Source organism: Dermacentor silvarum, chromosome 4 (genome assembly GCF_013339745.2).
Source record: "Dermacentor silvarum isolate Dsil-2018 chromosome 4, BIME_Dsil_1.4, whole genome shotgun sequence".
In the NCBI taxonomy this organism is placed as follows: domain Eukaryota; kingdom Metazoa; phylum Arthropoda; class Arachnida; order Ixodida; family Ixodidae; genus Dermacentor; species Dermacentor silvarum.
In genome coordinates this window covers 45,919,027-45,939,903 of record NC_051157.2, presented here as the reverse complement: position 1 = coordinate 45,939,903, position 20,877 = coordinate 45,919,027, and the positions used below count along the sequence as shown (strand labels likewise).

The following is a 20,877-nucleotide window of genomic DNA, read 5'->3' as shown; positions in this document are numbered from 1 at the left end:
CGGGCCAAAAAACGCGAGGCCGAACACGGTGATACGTCCCAGAGTGTCCGAGGTGACCCGCCGTAGGCACATCATGGAGCTGTGTGAGCACAGTTTGACGCATATGTGTAGGAATAACCAAGAGCAGTTCACTACCATCAGGGTGCATGTTGTAGCGGTACAAGACGCCATCCTTCAGCACAAACATACGCAGAGAAGGGGAAGGTGTCTCAGAAGTCAGTCGAAGAATGACGTCTCGCCAGTAGGGGTCACGGCGTTGCTCATCTCCGATGTTCTGAAACGCAGTAAGCGACAGCACGCAGGTATACTAGTAGCTGTCGGGAAGCTCCGGTGGGTCAACTGGATGGCGCGACAAGCAATCAGCATCTTCGTGCAATCGGCCGCTCTCATGCACAACGGTGTATGAGTACTCTTGGAGTCGTAGAGCCCACCGACCGAGACGTCCAGTAGGATCCTTTAGGGATGAAAGCCAGCATAAAGCATGATGGTCGGTGATAACTGTGAATGGCCGGCTGTACAAGTAAGGGCGAAATTTCCCACTGCCCGAACGAGCGCAAGGCACTCGCGTTCAGTAATGGAGTAATTACGCTCCACTTGGGACAGAAAACGGCTAATGTACGCAATAACACGGTCGCAACCTTGCTGGCGCTGAGCCAAAAACAGGGCCGATTCCATGACCGCTGGCATCGAATCGAACTTCCCTTGGAGCGGTCACGTCAAAATGGGCTACAACTGGTGGTGAAGTGAGCCACACGGTAAGTTCAGCGAACGCAGTAGCTTGTTCCGGACCCCAGACAAAAACCACGTCTTTCTTGAGAAGTTGTGAGAGGACGCGCAACGTTAGCAAAATTGCGTACGAACCGGCGGAAGTATGAGCCGAGCCCCACAAAGCTTCGAACGTCATTGGCACAGGTCGACAAGGGGAAATTCTTGACAGTGCGAGCTTTCTCAGGATCGGGGCGGACGCCGGAAGAATCGACGAGGTGTCCGAGCACAGTAAGTTGCCGGCGGCTGAAGTGGCATTTTGATGAATTGAGCTCAAGCCCAGCCTTGCGGAAAACAGAAAGAATTAATTGTCGAAAGACGCTCGACGTGCGCGGCAAAAGTTGGTGAAAAGACTAACATCATCCAGGTAGCGCAGGCAGATTGACCACTTAAAACCGTGAAGGAGAGCGCCCATCATACGTTCAAATGTAGCCGGGGCATTACATAACCCGAACGGCATCAATTTAAACTGAGAGGCCATCAGGTGTAATAAATGCGGTCTTTTCAGGGTCCATGTCGTCAACTGCAATCTGCCAGTACATGGAGCGAACGTCTATCGAATAAAAATATTTTGCACAAACAATCGAGGGCGTCATCTATCCGCGGCAGGGGATACACGTCTTTTTTTTGTTACTTTGTTGAGATGCCGATAGTCGACACAGAAGCGCCAGCTGTCATCCTTCTTTCTCACGAGCACGACCGGGGAACCCCAAGGGCTACAAGAAGGCTCAATGATATCTTGGGCAAGCATCTCGTCGACTTCCTTCTGTATGACTTGTTGCTCAGTAGGGGAGATGCGGTAGGGCCGTCGGTGGATCGGGCTGGCGTCGCCGGTGTGTATCCGATGTTTCAAAACGGACGTTTGACCCAGTGGCCGGTCATTGAGATCGAAAATGTCCTTGTACCAGGCGAGCAGGCAATGATGGGCGTCCGCATGGGGGGCCGGAAGGTCAGGAGCGATCAATGTCGTGAAAGGTTCTAATACCCGGGTTGTAGGGCCCGAACCAGCAGAGGTAGAGGACGCAGTATCACCAGTCAAGGCAGAAATATGGTAGTCGGAAGCCGGTATCAAGGCTGCAAGAGATATGCCCTGATGTAGCAATGGAGGACAGAGGCCGAAATTCACCACAGGAAGACAGGTCGCATTGTCTTTTACGCGGACTGCCATTGGGGGGGGGGGGGGGGGGGGGGGGAATGTGACGTTCTGCGACAGTAGGACGGTGGCTTTGGGCAACACGAAGTAATCGCCGTCGGCGACAGGTGGTTCGCGTGAAACAGAAATATAGGTCACGGCTCAGTGTGGTATACGAACGTTATCGGTGGAACATAGTCGACATGGCGTAGGATCAGGAGAGTCAACGGCACACGGTAGGGCGAGTTGGACAACACCCGCAGAGCGGTCAATAACGGCAGAATGTGCCGACAGAAAATGAAGGCCTAACATGATTTCGTGTGGGCACTGCTCCAAGACGTAAAACAAAACAGAAGTATGGTGTCCGGCTGCAGTGACACGGGTGGCACACATCCCACTGACAGCTGGAGTTCCACCATCGGTTACGCGTACGACAGCGAGCGGGGCAGGAGTGAGGACTTTCTTTAGGAGCGTACGGAGGTTCGAGTTCATAACCGATAGGTGTGTTCCTGTGTCAATCAGTGCTGTCACAGCTATACCGTCTACATCTACGTTGATAAGGTTGTGATGGCCAGGCAGTGTACACAGAGGAATTTCGAGTCGGGTCGTCATGGCAGGCTCACCTCTTGGAGCTGCGCCCGCTAGGTTTCCGAGGAGCGGTGGGAGGAAGAAGGAGACGGTGAGCGACGAGGCAGAGGCGAGCGGGAAAGACGTGGGCGTGGCGAAGGGGAATGGTTTGGTCGTGCGGGCAGAGATGTTGGAGTGGAGCCTTCTTCAATGTGTGTCGGCGGGCTGGGACAGCCAGGCCGGCGTCGGCCATTGCGACAGCTCTGCCAAGGCTGCGTGTTCCAAAAAGTGTGACAATAGCGAGAAATGTGTCCAACGCGTCCGCAGTAGAAGCAGGTAGGCCTATCATCAGAAGTACGCCATTCCTCCGGGTTTCGATAACAAGGACGAGCGCACGAACTTCGTGGTAGATCGGGTACGCCGGTGAGCGGTAATCGGGTCTGTTGACTGGACAAAGTGAGCGGAGTCCGACGTTGGCCAACTCTTGCAGTACAATGGTCTGGATGAGAGATATTGTTGCGTGGGAATCGTCTGGGGCGCGAACCTGGGTAGGAACAGGAGATGCAGCTTCAATCTCCCGGTGGACGATGCGCACAATACTGTCGGATGCAGGCGGCACAGGTGGGAGACGGAGGTCCTAGCAGGCAGTTGTTGCAGCCGTATTAGCAAGGCGAGAAAAGTTGTGATCAATACGACGGCTTTTGCCTTCTTCGAATCGACGGCATTCAGCAATGATGTCCTGCACTGTCAATGAGTTCTTGAAAACGAGGTTCCGCGATTCCTTTGAGGATGTGCGCGACTTTTTCAACTTCCGGCATCTTCTCGGCAACCTTGCGATAAAGAGCAAGCACGTCCTGAATATATGTCACATAGGACTCAGTGCAGGACTGAGCCCGGTACGTAAGGCCTTTCTGCGTGGCACGCCGGCGGCCAATAGGTTTGCCAAGCAAATCAGTGAGCTTTTGCTTGCACAGGTGTCAACTGGTGAGTTCCTCTTCGTGGGTCTCGAACGAGACGTGTGCCGTTCCCGCAAGGTAAAATAGCAGGTTAGCGAGCATGACGGTCTGGTTCCACTGATTGCTCGCGCTCACCCGTTCGTAGAGTTGAAGCCAGTCCTCAACTTCGGTGTTGTCTGTGCCGGAAAAGGTGCCAGGGTCGCGTGGTCGTGCCAGGATGATGGTGGGCGTGGCTTGCAACGTGCCCGAAGCATTCTTGCCTTGAGCTGGCATTGTCAATGCTGCAAAGGAGCGCCCGCTGCGTAAATCCGTTGTGCGTCTTGGAGAACCCGCACCTTCCACCAAAATGTTACGGGGAAAGAGGCTTAAAATATATTTACAGGATATTTACAATGCGGCCACTGGCATACAAAACATACAAGATGGAAAACCAATCGACGCGATATCAGAGAGCGTCGTCGTCTTCCGTGCTGTCCTCAGCTTCGTCTCAAGCAGCGCTTGGTAACACTATTTTAAGTTTCTGCGAGATTTCACAAGCGCGGAGCTCCCTTTTCTAAGGCATCTACGCGAACTTGAGATCTCTTAAAACCACGCAACTTCTTTGTGTACGGTTCGGAGAAATGTTTGCTGTCATGCCTCGGCACTCGAGACCAGGACTACACGAGGAGTTTGTAACTATTGTTGCCCTCCTAAAGCGCCCCCAGCCGTGGGCAAAGCAGCCAGAGATGCTACAGAGTTCCAAAATGTAGTGGTTTCGCAGCGGCGAAATGGCACTCCCCGCTAGCTTTTGTGTCATTGCCTGCCGAACATACCACCCTAGAATTCGACCCTCTCTGCATTATTTTCAAAAATCACGAGTTTTCCAAGGACCTCCTATTTTGCAGAGAGAGAGAGAGGGAGGGAGATAAATGAGATGCGAAAGGCAGGGAGGTGAACCGGAAGATAGATCTCCAGTTTGCTAACCTGCACTGGCGAAGGAGTACGGGGAGACAGAAAGATAAAGAAGAAAAGCACACACAGAGAAAGAAAGGGAGATGATTTTGTAGAGCAATAGAAAGCCTACCATTTGAAATGTATAAACGTACAGTGGTTTCCTTGGACAGCGAGTAGAAATGTTTAAGGCAGAATATTTTTCAACTGCGTGGCCTCTTCTTAAACTTGTGCACGGACGCCCGCAATGTTGATTACTGGACGCGATGGCAATGCTATGCCTGTAAATGTGAGAGTTTGGAAGCGCATGGCTTTCGGCAGGAACGGATACTTTTTGTTAAACATTGAAATTGGGGCCGAATAGCCGTCCTAAGCACGTAATCGGCCACATAAGCATTCGTTTGTTAGTTTGTTTTTCGTGCTTTATTTCTTGGTCACCAACTGTAGGCGCAGTCTCAGTAATATGTTTCTTTCTGTTGGGACTGCTGCCGAAATACAAGCATTTTGTGCGACGGTCGAGCGGGCACATTGTGGTCAGGAATGCGTAGTCAGGTTTTGGGACGATGCCGATATGGCCTTAAAAACTCAACGCTCTTTCGACATCCTGAATACGACAGCGATTTTCACACCAGCCCCACAACACAACGCAACTCGCACTGATGCGCGTCACCGTGTGCAGAGGACACATCTGAGGGCCCATTGATGCACCACTCCGTTCACCTGCACGAAGGCATCGCCACTTTTGAGCTCGCGTTAACCGGAAATAACAAAACAATTACTCTATGGCGCAAAGAAAAATTAGCAGAAGCACATAAATACAGTTTTAAGCAATACATCATTATAACAAGAAAAATAACTCTCCCTGTGTTCAATTTAGCTCTCGTGACAGTACACGGTATGGTTTACACGGTTTCAACACCAAATTATGGCACATGTCAACTCGCGCCACATTGAGAACCAAATTAAGAAAGAGAGAGAGATTTATTATGAGAGAAAAGTGGAGAGGTCGGCCGGAATCAATGTTCTGACCTGCTACTCGGCATTGGGCGAAGGTAAATGGGTGTAGAAAGAAAGAATAGAGAAGGCGTCGATTATGAGGATGAAGATGGTGGTGATGAACTTGCACGGTCCAAGACTTTTCAAAGTCTCTTGTCCGGTCCGCTGTCATGCAAAAATTTGTTGAGAGCCTTCAGACAATCAGGCTGATGACAAGGATCAGGCAAAGGTCCCAATATTACCTTTTCAGTCAATGGTGCAACGACAAATTTCGTCAAATTAAAGATATAGTGCTGTGTCTGCAGAATAAAACCTGCTCGTTTCCGTCAATGTAACAAACAATATTCTCATTTCCACCACAGCCTAAAGTGTTATCTCTAATATTCGAACAGAAACAAATAGTCTTTGGAAGACTCTTTCTTTCTGTTAGAATATTAGGGATAAGAACACTTATGAAAGACTAAATGGAGAAGGCAGATGCAAGTGGACGCTCTTCCGAGAGATTATGCTGCTAGGGAGCCGCGGTTGCTGCTTATAGACACCAGTTGCTGCTCAGTTCCGAGATAGATGGACACTATGAGGTTCCTGCTGAAAGAGCCGAACGCTGTGTGCGAGTGCTCTTTAGTAGAACAAACTTAAGGGCTGCAGGCGTCTCGTTCCTCCTTTACAATCACCATATATTGCTGCCGCGAACGGCACGGAGGCTCCGCTGATTTTGAGCGAAGCAACAACATGCGCGTTGCCGGCTATCCAAGTTTATACAGGCAGTGCTATTGATGAATTGCGTTTTTCCCGATGAACTTCAAACAGTAAATTTTCCAATCGATTACGAATCGAAGCGAGGAGACTACATACAAGTGGCATTCGAAATTTGAAATGTTGCTACACCTGCCCTTACAAGTAAATTAAGCTCAGCTTTTCTTTTTTTTTTTTTTCGAAACACTGCTATCTTGAAGCTCACAATTTACGCAAGCCGTACTGATTATTAGTGGGTTCATTTGCAGCGGTTTCCTAGTTAAACGTATGTCTGCTACTCAACCCACTAATCCATGCACCCTAAGCACAGTGCCCAATTCTCTCTAAACAGTTTCGTTTAGACACGTGCTGAATAAAACATGCGTGTATATCATCAGCTAGCACGCGCGTCAGTCGTTTCTTTCAACACCTCGGCATGCTTGCTGCCTTCAAACGACTACTTCAAAACAGAAACATGCTTGCTGAAGAGCAGCAAAATCTATAAGCATACCTGAGTCGGCGATTGATTCGCACCGGGCTACCTGTATTGTTTTCCCTAATTAGCACGCGTTCTCTAGAATTCAGAGAACAAGTGAACTCGATAAGCTCGTGACACCGACAGCTGCAGGGAAAAAAAGTAGACCTAAAGAAATGCAACAGAACAACTCGCACTCATGACAGATTTAAAGCAACTCTTGCAACTTCGGTTTCTGCGTTGCCCCTCAGTGCTATGTGTTCACTTGGCTCAGCGAGCCGCCGTTGTGAGCCTAAAGCAGGTCTGCCGGATGCGGTGTAAACTTACGCATGGATTGTAGAACCAAAACCCTTTTTGGCTGGGTAATGAATTTTTGTTTAATAATTTTGGCTTCCTCGTCACGCGTATAGCGCTAAATATGCGAATAGTAAAGAAAAAGAGTACAGTTAAGCTGTCATTCCCCTTCAGGCGCCTCAATAGATGAAAATGAGCGAACGAGACTCACTGTTCTTCTTAAGAGCGTCTCTAGGCCTTATTAGTGTCGAGTTGATTCGTATGTACCTTCATATGCTCCGTACGCGCGAAGCTCGAATCCCCCTACACGCTGTCAACGCCGAGAACACTCCGCTGGCTATGTGTTCATTGTGATTATGCATCAAGTTCACCCAATTTTTCCTGAATCGCTCTTTGTTTTGAATGCGGAAATGTCTTTGTCACCGCTTCCGTCGCAGTAGCGATTAGGTAACCGCGCGTTCAGCGCCATGACTGCGCCGGTGGGATGGATCTCGGCGCATTCCGACACTTGCCTCGCCCCAGTAGATGCCGGCAGCCAAGACAGATATACTATTGCCGCCTGCCGCATATGTGATATATATCCGGTCATAATCGTTGCCTGGCATTCGTGTGTACACCCGCCGGACACAAGGTCTTGTTTCTCGCCGGCGATCAAGAGGGCGGCATTTCCGTCGCGAGATGTTCAATCGACGCAGCATCATCTACGCCACCCTGCTACTGTGCGCTCTGCTGACCGACGTCGCTCCGATGCTGCGGTCACTGCGGGCAAAGCATGTGCGCGTTTTCAACGGTAAGGAGTCTCCGGTGGTTCGCTTTGTACCGCGTTTGATTTGATTATAAGCTATTCTTTTTACGCGGTGTGCGGTCCAAGCAACACCGCGAACTCTGCAGGCATTCATCCGGTCTCTTACCCTTGACCACGTCAGTGTTCCTTCTATGCCCACTTCAGAATAGCTATTAAAGTGAATGATGTGAAGTAAACGACAAAAGAAGAAAACTTGCCGCGCCCCTGTGATCAAAATCATCTCTGTTAGGAAGTGAGCGCCTTAGACTATATATACTCCCCTTACCTCTTCCCCAGTGCAGGGTAGCAAATTGTGTAGTTAGCTTGCGGTTATCTCCCCACCTACCGCATCTCAGTTCTCTCTTTCTCTCTCTCCTTTCTCGGCAATGGCAACCAATTTGCTTAGCGCTGTAAATCGTAAATATTTTATATAACGAGCTGTGCGTGAGCACCTCAAATTACATCGGCTGTGCGCTGCTGTGTCGCACACATTACATTGGAAAGGCATGATAGTTGCAGTGAGGTGCAAAGACGCGATCACAAGTAGAAGGAATGTTGGCGTAGTCAAAGGTAAGAGTCCGAAGGAATTTTTGCGGGGGTTCGCGAGTACAGAAAAATTCACTCTGCAGACAATGTGTATCTCGTTGTTCTTATCGGAACGTCATACCTACATGTTCCGTTCAGTTACAAGTTAAACATGTTATGCGACTAGCTCTTCAGAAGCGGGTTTGATAAACGATCGAGTGCGCATATATTTCCGAGTACACGACTAATCTTCGGTTCAGGAACCAAACGAATAATCCATACAGCGATTTTCTGCTGTGTGAAGAAAATATTAGTTATTTGATTGCGTAGAAAAGGACACTGCACCCTCCGCTGTCTTTATCATCTTTTGAAGCCCTTCATTCGTAAAAAAAACTAAGGAGCTATTGACAACGCTTTTGGGACGCCGAAACTTTCAATAATCTCCCCTTAATTGAGCCACACTTGGGTAGTTGGTCATCAATATCCACAGCAAACCGATGTCCTCTTTTGTCTGTCGATACTAACCATAACGACGGCTCTAACCAGGTTCTAACTATTAGGCTCCAATCGCACCTACACTTCTATTGTGCCAACGGCAACTGGCTCTTTGAGATGATCGCCACGTTCGTTATATTGCATAGCATGGGTGCGCAGAGCACATGCGCGCCTGCCAGTTACCTTTACACCAAAGATGCAGGAATGAAATAGGCATATTTATAGGATTTGATTAACCACTTCACGAAGGCTTCGCTTCATAGATTCCATGATGTGCGTTAGACCTGCATGATTTTACTTGATATGTGTAATACTGCAGGAGCTATACGCTAAAGCATCGTTAGGAATCAATCAAAAAGTCAGGCATGGGAAATCACCACTTTCATCAACTACTTGCCCTAGCTATGTCACATTATAGCTATAACGCGTGGCAGATAGATTTGTTATAAGTGTACATTTTAAGCGACCGAACGAAATAGAGGAAAAGATGATGGTGGGAGCGAAAAAAGAAGACGGGCAAAAGCCAGAATAAAATTACGTCGGCCTTTAGAGTGTCACTGCATTTGTGTGAGCGTTACGTGCATAACCATGCACTCATTCCTGAGAAGTGTTTTTTCTTAATTTCTATGCCTAGTTTCATAAAATAGCCAGATGTCTGCAGTGGCTTGATATAGCGCGACACATTTCTATGCTAGTGACACCAGGAAAACAGCAGAATACATTTTGACGTCGTCTGTTATAACTCTTGGCTGTGTTTCTAAACGAGACAGGACAAGGAAAGCGTTCTGGCTGTGATAAAATGGCCCACAATGAAAAAAAAATTTTTACGCATTAGAACGTGCGCCTAAAATCTGGTTCTTACGAAACATACCAACGCGTGTACGTGCACCTACTTAGCAGCCTTCTAAAACGTATGTCCCCACGCATAGAAGACGTGAAATGAGCAGATATCGAAAGTGGTGCACCACGCAGCACAGTGCAAGCTACTCGACCCAGTCGATCTTATTTAGAAATCGTACAAAATACGATACCTAGTCGACATTCTGGATATTACGCATAACGTCAATACATTTTTTTTATTTATAAATGAGAGTCAAACTCCGGCGCCTACACATCCTTGCCCACAGCAATATCTAGCAAACCTTGCACTACGTGCTGTCGCGACCATAGTCGAGAGTCTGTAAAGATTTCAAGGATAGTGTGAATGAAATAGACCACTAGGAGGTAGACTGCAAAATGTCCTCAGCGCTTCTAGATGATCTATTCAGACTTACTTGCAGCGTACAGTGCCAACCACTGATGTGTAGAGGGCGCGAATGGCCGGCCTTGCTCTGCGAGACGGCACCTGGCGGCGGTTGCTGGGTCTGAGATAGCGTGCCCAGGAGCATGCGCGGCCTAATAAACATGCAAACTTGCGCGTGCTGCACTTAACCAGTGGTGACGTTCGTAAGCACCTTTGTTATCTCGAACAGTCGGGTGAGCGCGCTTCATTTGTTGCGAAAGGACGGGCGTCCGTTATCAGCCCATACGCTTCATTCTATAGCATTTGCGGTGCCGCAAGCGCCCTCAGACCGAGTACGTATTAGGGTAAACAAAGGTGCTTTTCAGCGTTGCCACTCGTCAAAAGCATTTCGGCATGTCTATTACGCCGCGCATGCTCCTGGACGCAGTATCTCGGACCCAGCAACTGCCGTCAGGTGTAGCCCTGCAGAGCAAAGTCGGCCGCTCGTGCGCTCTACACAGCAGTGGACGGCACTGTACCTGACCGTAATCTGTTCAAGGATGAGATTGAGCGAATGTCGGACATTGTCTAACGATATTCCGAAGCTGTTTTCAGCAAAGTGTTCAAATGCACTGCTAGTAATGGAGACGGATGCCGGTGAGGCACCTTGCTCCATGGTTCGGCCGTTTCAGCCATGGGTTGCCTACGGCTGGAGGTGAAACGCACTGATGCACATGAGGCCGTGCAACTGCCTCGCCCCTTATTTTATTTTTCTACATGCGCTTAACGGCACTTATTGATTTACGTTTCTTCGATGCTTCACCCTTTTCATTTTTCTTCGCCATCGAATCCTGCTCCTGGTGTAAGCTGAAAAATATGTGATAGCCTTACGGTTTGTATACCAGCACTTCTTCATTGATTTCTTTCCTCCGCGGCATCAGGGGCTGAATTCGCAAAGCTGGCTGCCTTTATTAATTGTAAGTTTACCATCAGGATCAGGTGGAATTTATTCTAGCGCAGGGTTTTTTTTTTTTTTTTTTTGTTAATCGGGCCCAGGCCCTTAAGAGATTAAAATGCCTGAGCACTCTTACCTGTGTACAGAAACGTTGAAGATGATGACGCTATCCCCCGCCTTCGATGCACAAAAATAAAAATGCCTACCGAAACGCTGGTACCGCCCAGGCCATGCAGAGTGGCCAGGAAAGTGAATCCTTCAAGTCTTGCACAGCGGAATGCTAGACGGGGTCCGACTCTTCCGTACCTCACATCGGAATATAATAAAAAAAAGAAAAGGGCGAAAGCATGGCCTCGGCGTCCCGGCAGTCCAGACGGCCGGGTCGAAACTCAAGTAGTCAAGAGAAAGAAACACTTGCGAAAGGCACCTGTTAACGGCGCTTCTTTTGAAGTTGACGCGAAGTCGTCTTCAGAGACAGACGCTGAGAAAAGAAAATATAGTTCATTCACGACCGCAAGAAACACGAGGCCGTTCGTGAATCTTGAAGAGTTCGGACAGCGCTAGGCAGGAGCCGTCGCTGCTGCTGCTGCTTCCTGCTGCTTCCTTCTCGCCAGACAACGTCGGAGCTTTCGCGGCCCTGACGCGCATATAATATAGCCGCTAGCATCTCGTATTCAAAGCCGGCTAAGCCAGCACAGTGAATCTAGGTCCGCCAGAAGCGCAGCACGGCCATGCTCATTCGTTGTGGCTACGTCGCGGCCGCGCTGCTTGTTCTCTTGCACGCGGTAGTCATGTCGGTTGGAGCAATTACGCCGCCTAATGGTCCCATAAAAGTACCCGTTCGCAACGGTAAGTTCTTTTTATGGTGATGAATGTAACATCCCGAAAACAGGCCCGATGTTGTTTATGTTCCTGTTAGCATATTTCTGTGGTGCAGCGTATGGCGAGGAGAAAAATAGAGGCGAAAAAACGGAAGTTGCACAAGGCAAAATTGCAAAGCATGGAAATTTTCGTTTCCACACGAAAAACGGTAGGGCCACTGAACACGGTAGGCATGTATGGAGCATGGTGTGGGGATGGAAGTTGCCGGGTAGCTCGAGTCCACTGGTTCTTCACACAAAGAATTAGAAACATCGCTCAATTACATGTAGCGTCATCAGTCGAACCTCAGAAATATTTCGATTGCACTCAATCCGCCCCATGGGTGATGGTCTGAACTGCTAGTGACGCACTATTGCAGTACATTTGACAAATGAAAGGTGAACGATGATTAAAGGCAGACAGCCAAAAATAAAGCTCTTAGTTTCCCTAGGTTATCGGAGAGCTCTGTCCGCTTTTCGCGTAGTTTGACACTGGCGCCTTAATGACCAATTCAATCACGGTCTTAAAAGAGAAAAGGTGCATGTTTCCTGTTATGGAGCACTCGCCTTGAAATCGTGTGTCATCTTGGAACGCGACGAGAGGAGATGAGTGATGTGGCAAGATAAACTATAAAAGTTCAGTAGCCGACATGTGTTATTTTTCTTATTTCCTTTTCTCTCGATCTGTCAATTCAGGAAGGTGCGTCTACCGTGGCAGATCAGTATGGGAAGCTTACATCACCCTTGCAGACGGGAAGTGCGTGAAAGCCAAATGCAAGCCCAAGGAACGCCTGCTGCACTTCATTCCGTAAGAAAATTGCGACATATGAGCTGCAAATGAAATGCGAATTACAAGCCACTCTGCTGGTTTGTGAATAAGTTTTTTTTTTCCGTACTGCGGGAGCCAGCCACAAAACATATTATGTACGGCAGATTTAGAAAAAAAAATTATGCACTGAGCGAGGGTTATATTGAAAAAAAAAAACGCTATCTAAATATATTCCAGAAATAACAATGCAAACGAAGAGTTACGGCATACAGTTTGAGTTCTCAAGTCAGAAGCTTTTCTCTCCTTTTTTTAAGTTCTGCTTTGGAACGACTCGTAGGACATTCACATCATCTATACTGCTCTGTGTATGACAGTAAAAAAAAATGAAAGCTTCATAGCAACGACTGCCATGATACGCACCTTAACTATCAGCTGCCACAACTGTGTTCCAGAGTACTTATACACCAGGCACACTAATATTTCAACCCTTGATGCAGACGTTCACTGTACGTCTAATTATATGTAGCTGAATTGCCATGATAATGTGCAGCGCAAACGCCACCCAGACACCCCAGTTCCAATGCGGTCAAAATGCGACGCACCAATTAGTTACGCACGTCCCTGTGAGCATAAATGACACCAAATCTAACAATTGCACCTGGATCTGTCAATACATATAAATATGACAATGGCAAATTGGCGCTTTGCTGCCGTTGAGAACAGCAGATCAGCTAATAATTTTCAATTCGTGAATGTTTAGCTAATAAAAGCCAACACAATCAAGCTGCCCCTTCCGTCGATCCCATATCTCGCAAATAAAACAATGTGCTACAAGATTTTCTACCGTAGCGAGCGAGTAGCAGATTAACAGAGTTATATGTAGGTACAGTATCCGAAGCTCCCATAGAAAGCCCTATAAATAGATTATTTCATGCCAAGGCGTCTTGATCGTGAGTTTAAGAAACGAGCGTGACCTAACGTGACGTGCAATCGAAGGGTGGTCAGTTTTGCAAGAAAGCCTCAATTTTGCTAGTATTACATTTTTTTTCTTTAGAACCAGCCTGATTTATTATCATCAATTCAGCAGTAACATATCTGCGTTTTCCCTGTTTTGAATATGAATGATAAAAGAAAAATGTTTCACGTTGTGACTACCAAATTTATTCGGATTATGTTCATGATATCGTGAAGAACCGCCACAATGGTGACCTTTTATTTATTTTTTGTCACTTATTTTCCTCTAGGATGAAGGAATGTATGCTCCCAGCTGCTGGCAGGGGATGTTTCTACGAGGACGGACTCTTGGAACAACAGTGCTGCAAGCCGAGCATAATCTGCTATTAGCTACAAGCCCCAAATAATGGGTGCCCTGTGCCCTCGTAGTCTGTGCTTCGTACTTACCAAAACAGAAAAATAAACGATTCGTTGGACAGCCGTTTCTAATTTCGCCGAGTTACCTAAAATAGTCGTTTCTATCCTCGTCTGAACCAATGCCTTCTCAATGGCATGAAGACAATAGTTCATTTTTGGCAGATATGCTGACCGAACCACACTTACTTGCATATGCATAATTTAATAGGCATGTCAGCTGACTACTTTCTGCTTGTAGTTATTGGATGGCAGACGCATCTGATTTACTGCTATGCATGTTATTTCTAAGACGAGAGTCATTTCAAATGCAGCAAGATGAGTCTTAATAGCCATGCCCTACTTGAATAATCAAGTAAACACGGCTGAGCAGAGAACCGCGAGAACAGAAGACACAGACATGAGGTAATGTGTATATTCTTTTCATTTTTACGCAGTTTGGTACTACACAGGAAAGTCATGAGAGTCTCTCCAAATCTATCACTGTTAAGCACGTGGTCAAAAGAATATCAATTAAAACTGCACGAAGACAGGACCAACAGGACAAACAAAAAGCAACGAGGTTAACAAATGCTTGAGAAATAATGGATAAATAAGATAGATAGCTGCAAGATGTATACATGCGTGCGATACTCCATCACTCAACTGCAGTCATTCACGCCAGTTGACTAGGGGTGTAGGCTAACTCGGGCAGCTGTGAACATCAACGACGTTTCGGCCCTTTCGAAAAACAGCCTAATCGACTTCAGGCAGTACGAAAAGTGGGTGCCTAGATATGTAGGTTGTACTGGAGTTTCATCGTAACCACACACGCTGCAATCAACGCTCTCCGCCATTTTGGTCAACGAGAAACCGTTGATGAATTCAACAGCGAGAGGCAGGTAACACAATGTGGTTGCTTTGGATCAGAGAAACTACGGGGATGCCGAAATGTCGCGGCTGGCTTTTTTGTGACATTATTTTACAAACATGTAATTCATCACCTCTAAGAAAGACATTGTCGAGGCTCGATATCGATGCCTATAGCCGCTAGATTACCCGTCAAGAAGCACTATACCTTCCCTGTACAAAGCGGCATTACTCGATAAAAGAGCTTCATTCTTATGGCAAATACCTCTGTTAGGTGAACAATTTTCTGATGAAAGGCTTAAAAGACAAAAGAAGTACTAAAATTTACCACCGTACTTTATTTATCTTAACCTGCTGCGAAATTCCTTGGTTAAACTGCACTGTCACAATGCTCTCAGATTTAAGAACGTCAACATATAGAAAGTGCAACGTATTTGCTTTTAACGAGAGAAGACCAAGAAGTATTGGACAAGAAGCATTGCCCAGGCAGCATCGGTCCTTCCGCTGCAGGATCTGTTTGTTTCGTCAGTATGGTTGTTTAATTTTATAGTCAGGAGAAAGGGAAAGCCACACAATAACAGCCAAGCATGGTTGTTACAAGGGGCGGTTTTCGAATCCGCTAGATATGAATAGACCTCAGTGAGCATCTATCGCTTAGCTCTGTCGATGTGAACTAACGAACGAGGTGCGACGACCCGTCACCACGCAGCCCCTAAAGCTCAACACTTTTTGAGAGTGACAACCTTCGCGCGTTAGAACACCGCGCTTGACCCCTCGCCATTTCAGCGTCGCGCTGAACTGCCCATGTTCTCGTCGAGCTCATTTGCACATTTGAAGGGCTACATCTACGTTCGGCCATATTTTATGACGAAATATGTAAATGTCATCCACGCCCATAGAGAAACAGTGCGAGCCACCGCTTGGCCATGACGGTGTGATGATGAATGTGGCACACGAGAAACACTCGATTGCCTCACCTCGTGCGCACGCTGCAATCACAGCTACAGTCTAACACCGCGCTTAATTCACCTCCTGGCACACGTTGCGCACGCACCGTTCTCCATATATAACAACGGAAAGAGCTTCTTTGTTCTTCACGTGAGGAATAGAGGAAAGCCCTTGCGTCCAAGCATGGTCAATCGACGCTGCGTCGTCGAAGCCTTCCTTGTATTCACCATGCTTGCTGATTTCGGTCTAGCTATTCGGTCGCTCCATTCCCAAGTGCGCATAGTAAATGGTGAGTGATACTTCCAAACTTAACACACGCTTCCATTGACCTGAGATAACATCATAGAGTGTCCACGAAAACATCCAGCTCAAATTAGTTGCCCCCTCAAGAACTAGGATTGTGAAGTCAGTAGCATTTTTTAGGCTATCACTCTCAGTTACATATTAGAGAACATCACCTCTCACTTATTAATTGTAGCAAAGGTCTCGATTCGGTTGCTGTAAACCATGAATTCACCGCAGAAGCAACAACGAAACCAATTTTATGAACAGCATAAAAGCCCCAAAATGTTCTAGTTATCGATGAGGAGGGTTCTGTTGATAAAGCTGCCTCCTGAAGCTGCAGAAATGTCAGACAACCCCGTGAGCTAAGTGGCTGGAATTGTCATCCTTATTAAACAATTGTGAGCTTATTCCTAGGCGCCATGTTCCGAGATGTGGAAAATGATTTTTTTTTTCTATTAAGACCGGTTGCAACCAGGAAGAAGTCCTGCTATACGTGCTCATCATACGCAAATGACCCTTTCAAATGAAGTTATCGCTTTTGGCATACTTTTCAAAAAGCAGCCAACTCGCTTCGTTAATAGGACATTACTGGGTGTTCTAATTTCGCGCATCAGAAACCCACGGGCAAAGAGAAAAGAAACGCCAAGCACGCATGTTGATGTGTGTTTAGATTGCTTTATCCGTGCACTAGTGCCCTACGTTGAAACATAAAATTTGAAAGCATTAATATTTGTAAGTGAAATATCTGAAAGGACTCAATTTAACAATACTGCAGTGGGAAATCTGCACGACCTTACTAGTTCAATGAATAGAACACCGAGAAACGAATGTCTACTTTGGCGCCTGCCATTCATGCCAGTAATCGTCACACAGAACGTACAAGACCTTAAAGGGTCCGTAAGCCTTCGCTAAAAGTCAAGGACTGTTAACGTAGTCACACACCATCAAATCAATACTCATTATTCTGTTTTAGCAACGTTCAGAACCCTCTTCAAAACACCCAACTCAGAGTCACCCCATTTCATGCCGTGCATGCATGGACAACAGGAATTGTGCAAAAGCAAGCGCGCTAGGCTGATTGTTCTTGGAGTGAAGAATCTCGCTCAGCCACATTTCCCAGCTCATGTCCGTCAAAAGAAGTTGTAGTAAACACCAACCACTTTTGGACAATTTCCGAACTTTTCTAGTTTTTTTTAACTAACAAGTTCCATTTGAGCTCTCCGGTATTTTTTGTTGTAATATAGTGGCTATTTGGCTCCGCGATTTGCAACGATGAAGATGCTGCGGTGACTTTCTCATGATGAGCTGCGCACTGCACTTGACAGCGAGTACGCGAAATAGCAGCAAACGCCTGAGAAGTACAAGCACGCTCAAGCATCATGGTCACGTTACCTTAAGAGTACCCTACAAAGCACCACAGTGATTATCTTCTCACTGTCAACGCGCCCCCTTTTTCTCAAACTGTAAGAAAAACCTTATTAGCTCTGTCGGTTCAGAGGACCTTACAACTAAACACTCCATGGCATGTTATAACGAAGGCTGATAAGTTACCTGCTACTGTACAACAAGTGCAAGAAGAATTACAACTCCAAAAGACGCAAACGAGTATGTTTACAGCGCGTGAAATGTCAATCCGTCCACAAACAAAAAAAAGACGACAGTAGTGTGTGTTCTCTCGTAATGACCACCGTTAATTTAGCTGGCGAATCCCCGATACAGACACCCCGGTCAGTCATACTGCACATGTTAACTCCAAATTCAACCAAATGTCTACAAGCACTTCCGGCACTTACCAAGTATAGGCATTAAAAAGCCTTGCTGATCAAGTCTGGTGAAATACAAGCCGCGAGCGTTCAGACGATCAGTGTTTAGCAGCCTTTCATGACAGCGAATTTTCTCAAATGCACGCAGGTGAATGTCATTTCCGTGGCAGCGACTTGAAGCAAGGCTACCTGACGCTGAAAGATGGACGATGCTATGAAGCTGCCTGCGTTCCCGGAGAAGGCAGAGCTGTGTTCAGATTGTAAGTTGCTCGCAGCACTATCTCCTACACTAGCACATTATAGAAGTTGTATGCGCGACAGTACCACTGTATCGTGCTTATTAGCGCTGTTTTTAAGGAGAGAGTTTATTAATAAAGAAGACTTGAAATGTTCTGGCCAGCTACTCAGCACAGAGGAATGAGATTATAAGTTAAAGATAGAAAGGTAATGTTGGCTGAGGTGAACACGATGGTTTGAACTTGTGTACATGAAGCACGAGAGCTCGACTTGCAGGATCAAATTTAGCCCAATGCCATCTACGAACTTCAAGAAAGCGTTTAGAAATAGGCGACCCCGTTAACGTTCTGGTCACGGCCACAGGGTTGCTGTTTCCAACAAATATCAATTTTTCAGGCTCGTTCAACATCGTACAAGAGATCATGGTTCTTTTGTGCGAGACTTTCAGATATAAGCATTCGCCATGAATATAACTAGAGCAGATCCAACGACAACATATCTCGAAGTAGTGTTCTTGTTTTTGTTATTTAGAGACATGCTGTTGTTGTTGGGTCACATATAATAAAGCACACATTTAATAATACACAACCACACATTATGGTTTAATGCAAGTCTTATCCGCAGTAAAACAAAACTATCTCAAGGCAGTAATTCAATTTGGTAATGTCTAGTTTTCGTTGAAGTCTACACTCATTTCACAACTACATCCTGCACCATTACCATCAAAGTAGCCCATAGCAGTTTGAGGGATATAGCGGACCTCGTCAGCCTATCTTTTTCTTACCAAACCCTCATTTATTCTCTGACACTCATCCCCACACCTAAACACATATTCATCCAAGCTCACTTGGCTATATACTTATTCTTTCCTCAATTAGAACTTCTCATCTCGCCACGCTTCTCCGCCCTTGTAATTTTCCGCGTTTTTCACCCTTTCCACGTAATATATGTTCTGTTTTTTTTTTTTCTTTTTCTCCCGCAGAGTTCGTCAATGCGGGCGAAGTGATTATGGAAGATATTGTTGGGTCTCGGATGGCTACTTGAGCACGCGATGCTGTCACCAAGCGGTACTTTGTCAATAAAGATCACCCAGAATAGGGACTATTCTGCTCTTTTGTAAATATTCTCCCGCAGAGAGACTTGGGTATTGTGTGGCAAGGCTGTTTCTACGAGATTCAAAGCTCGTTAAAGGAAAAGTCAATTACCGGGGAAGGGCGCATAGGTTGGACGGCCAATATGGCGTGTACAGCATTTGTCAAGAGTTCTGTCGTCATTGTGCGTGCAACCGGGAATGGTGTCGTGCTACGCATACTGAAGCTCCTGCGCGATCCATTTGCACCAAGTTCTCGGACATGGCAAGCAGCACCGTAATTTTTCATAACCGTTGCAGCGCCAGACGCACAGCAACTTCGGCCAGGTGACAGGTTTCGATAATCGAGGACTGCCTTGAAACTTGTAACCAACACTATACATGAGTGAAAGTAAATCAAGCATGTTTAGCTCAGCAAGCAAGACAGCGGCGGAGCTAAAACACTGGTGATAACAAACATTTCAAGGGGCTGATGACCATACACATTCTAGAATGCCATATAAATGTTCATTAGCCCACCAAAGAGTCCTGTTTGCAAAGATGTTATACCGTCAACCACTTTCGCCGATAAAAAGAAACACTGGCCCATGACCAACAGCAGAGTCCCAAAATATTTTATGGCAAATACAAGGATCTCAGATTTGTATTAAATCTCCGTGTTTTAGCTCACTCTCGCGAATGTCTAATAGAGCAGGCAATATATGCGTCATGCATGTTTAAGTTTGTCATCCTCATAAGACCAGAAGAGCGCAGGGTAATAATCGGTTTTCAGGTCGGCTTTTACCGACTGGTGTCTTACTAACATGAAAATAATGTTTTTTTCTCTTTTTTTTTAGATGCCATAGGCGGCACCTTCGTATACGTGGAGAAACCAAACATCTCCCCATGTTTGTTGCAGTGAAAACATGTGTTATCAGGTTCATGTTGGTACACGTAGTTGCATTGTTCATTTCGCCTGCAATACCGCAAACTTATTCGCCCTCGGACACTATTCAACGTTTTCATTTGTCCATGGGACTGTGCATTTCCATGCGCGTCCTTGCACTTTCTCTTCAATGCCTTAATTGCTTTACTAGTGTACGGAACTTAGAATGTACTTTACTTTAAGACTATCACGAGTGTTTATCAGTGCCAATTTGCGCGATTTCATTTCATGCAATAAGGTGCAACCGCCAACACAAAGCCGCCAACTATCTTTACAAGATCAGCGAATGTCGAACATACTAAAGAGAAATTAAAGCGCGCTCCTCGTTCTGCCCCAGGTATTCTTTTAGCTGCATCCGGGATATCCGCATGTCAGTGAAAAATACATACGTATATAAGGAAGAGAGAACACATAGTGAAAGAAATCGGCCCAAATGGCACTGGCTTGGCATTGTGAGTGCTGCGGCATCAGGTGACGTCGTCGTTATAAAGCTACTCGCACAGCTACAGAGTGAAAAACAGATGCTTTCGTCACCGTAAGCTGCCCGGGGGTCCCCTTCAGAATCGTACAGCTGTGCCCGTGCAGTGCTTAAGCACTTCTTTTCCGTAAATTATGATCCGAAAATCTGATAATATTCAACTGGGGTGACTAAAGCACTCTAAATGCATCATTTTCGTATGTATCGTCGCTGTATCGCTTATGGCTGAGAGTGGCGTTTACGAAATCCCACTCCTTCCATATTCAAATGGCCGATAATCCGTTGTGCGACTCCTGTATAATGTCAGAAGGGGTCATTCGAAGCACTTTGTTGAAGTAAATAAAGGAAGAGCAAATGCCAATGGCAGCCCGCCGCTATTTGACGCAGAGCTGACAGAGCGACGCCGCACAAGTTGACGAAGGGTAATAAACAGTGACAACTTTTACGACGTCTTCGGTGCGACGAGGCTGCGTT

At 46.5% G+C, this 20,877-nt stretch overlaps 2 protein-coding genes across 3 annotated transcripts; both read left to right on the top strand.

Annotated features, from left to right (window-relative positions):
• The first annotated feature begins 7,237 nt into the window (after positions 1–7,237).
• Positions 7,238–13,890, top strand: LOC119448087 (uncharacterized). Of its 2 annotated transcripts, none has more exons than XM_049666797.1 (3): positions 7,238–7,640; positions 12,388–12,499; positions 13,705–13,890. In XM_049666797.1, the coding sequence occupies exons 1-3, from the start codon at positions 7,529–7,531 to the stop codon at positions 13,802–13,804; spliced, it is 324 nt and encodes a 107-aa protein (XP_049522754.1). In that variant the 5' UTR covers positions 7,238–7,528; the 3' UTR covers positions 13,805–13,890. The 2 variants fall into 2 exon arrangements, with proteins under 2 accessions (XP_049522754.1, XP_037567496.1); XM_037711568.2 differs by lacking the exon at positions 7,238–7,640 and adding an exon at positions 11,165–11,680.
• Positions 13,891–15,709: 1,819 nt separating this feature from the next.
• Positions 15,710–19,012, top strand: LOC125945178 (uncharacterized). The gene is made up of 3 exons (XM_049666796.1): positions 15,710–15,914; positions 17,822–17,933; positions 18,893–19,012. The coding sequence occupies exons 1-3, from the start codon at positions 15,809–15,811 to the stop codon at positions 18,990–18,992; spliced, it is 318 nt and encodes a 105-aa protein (XP_049522753.1). The 5' UTR covers positions 15,710–15,808; the 3' UTR covers positions 18,993–19,012.
• The last annotated feature ends 1,865 nt before the right edge of the window (positions 19,013–20,877 follow it).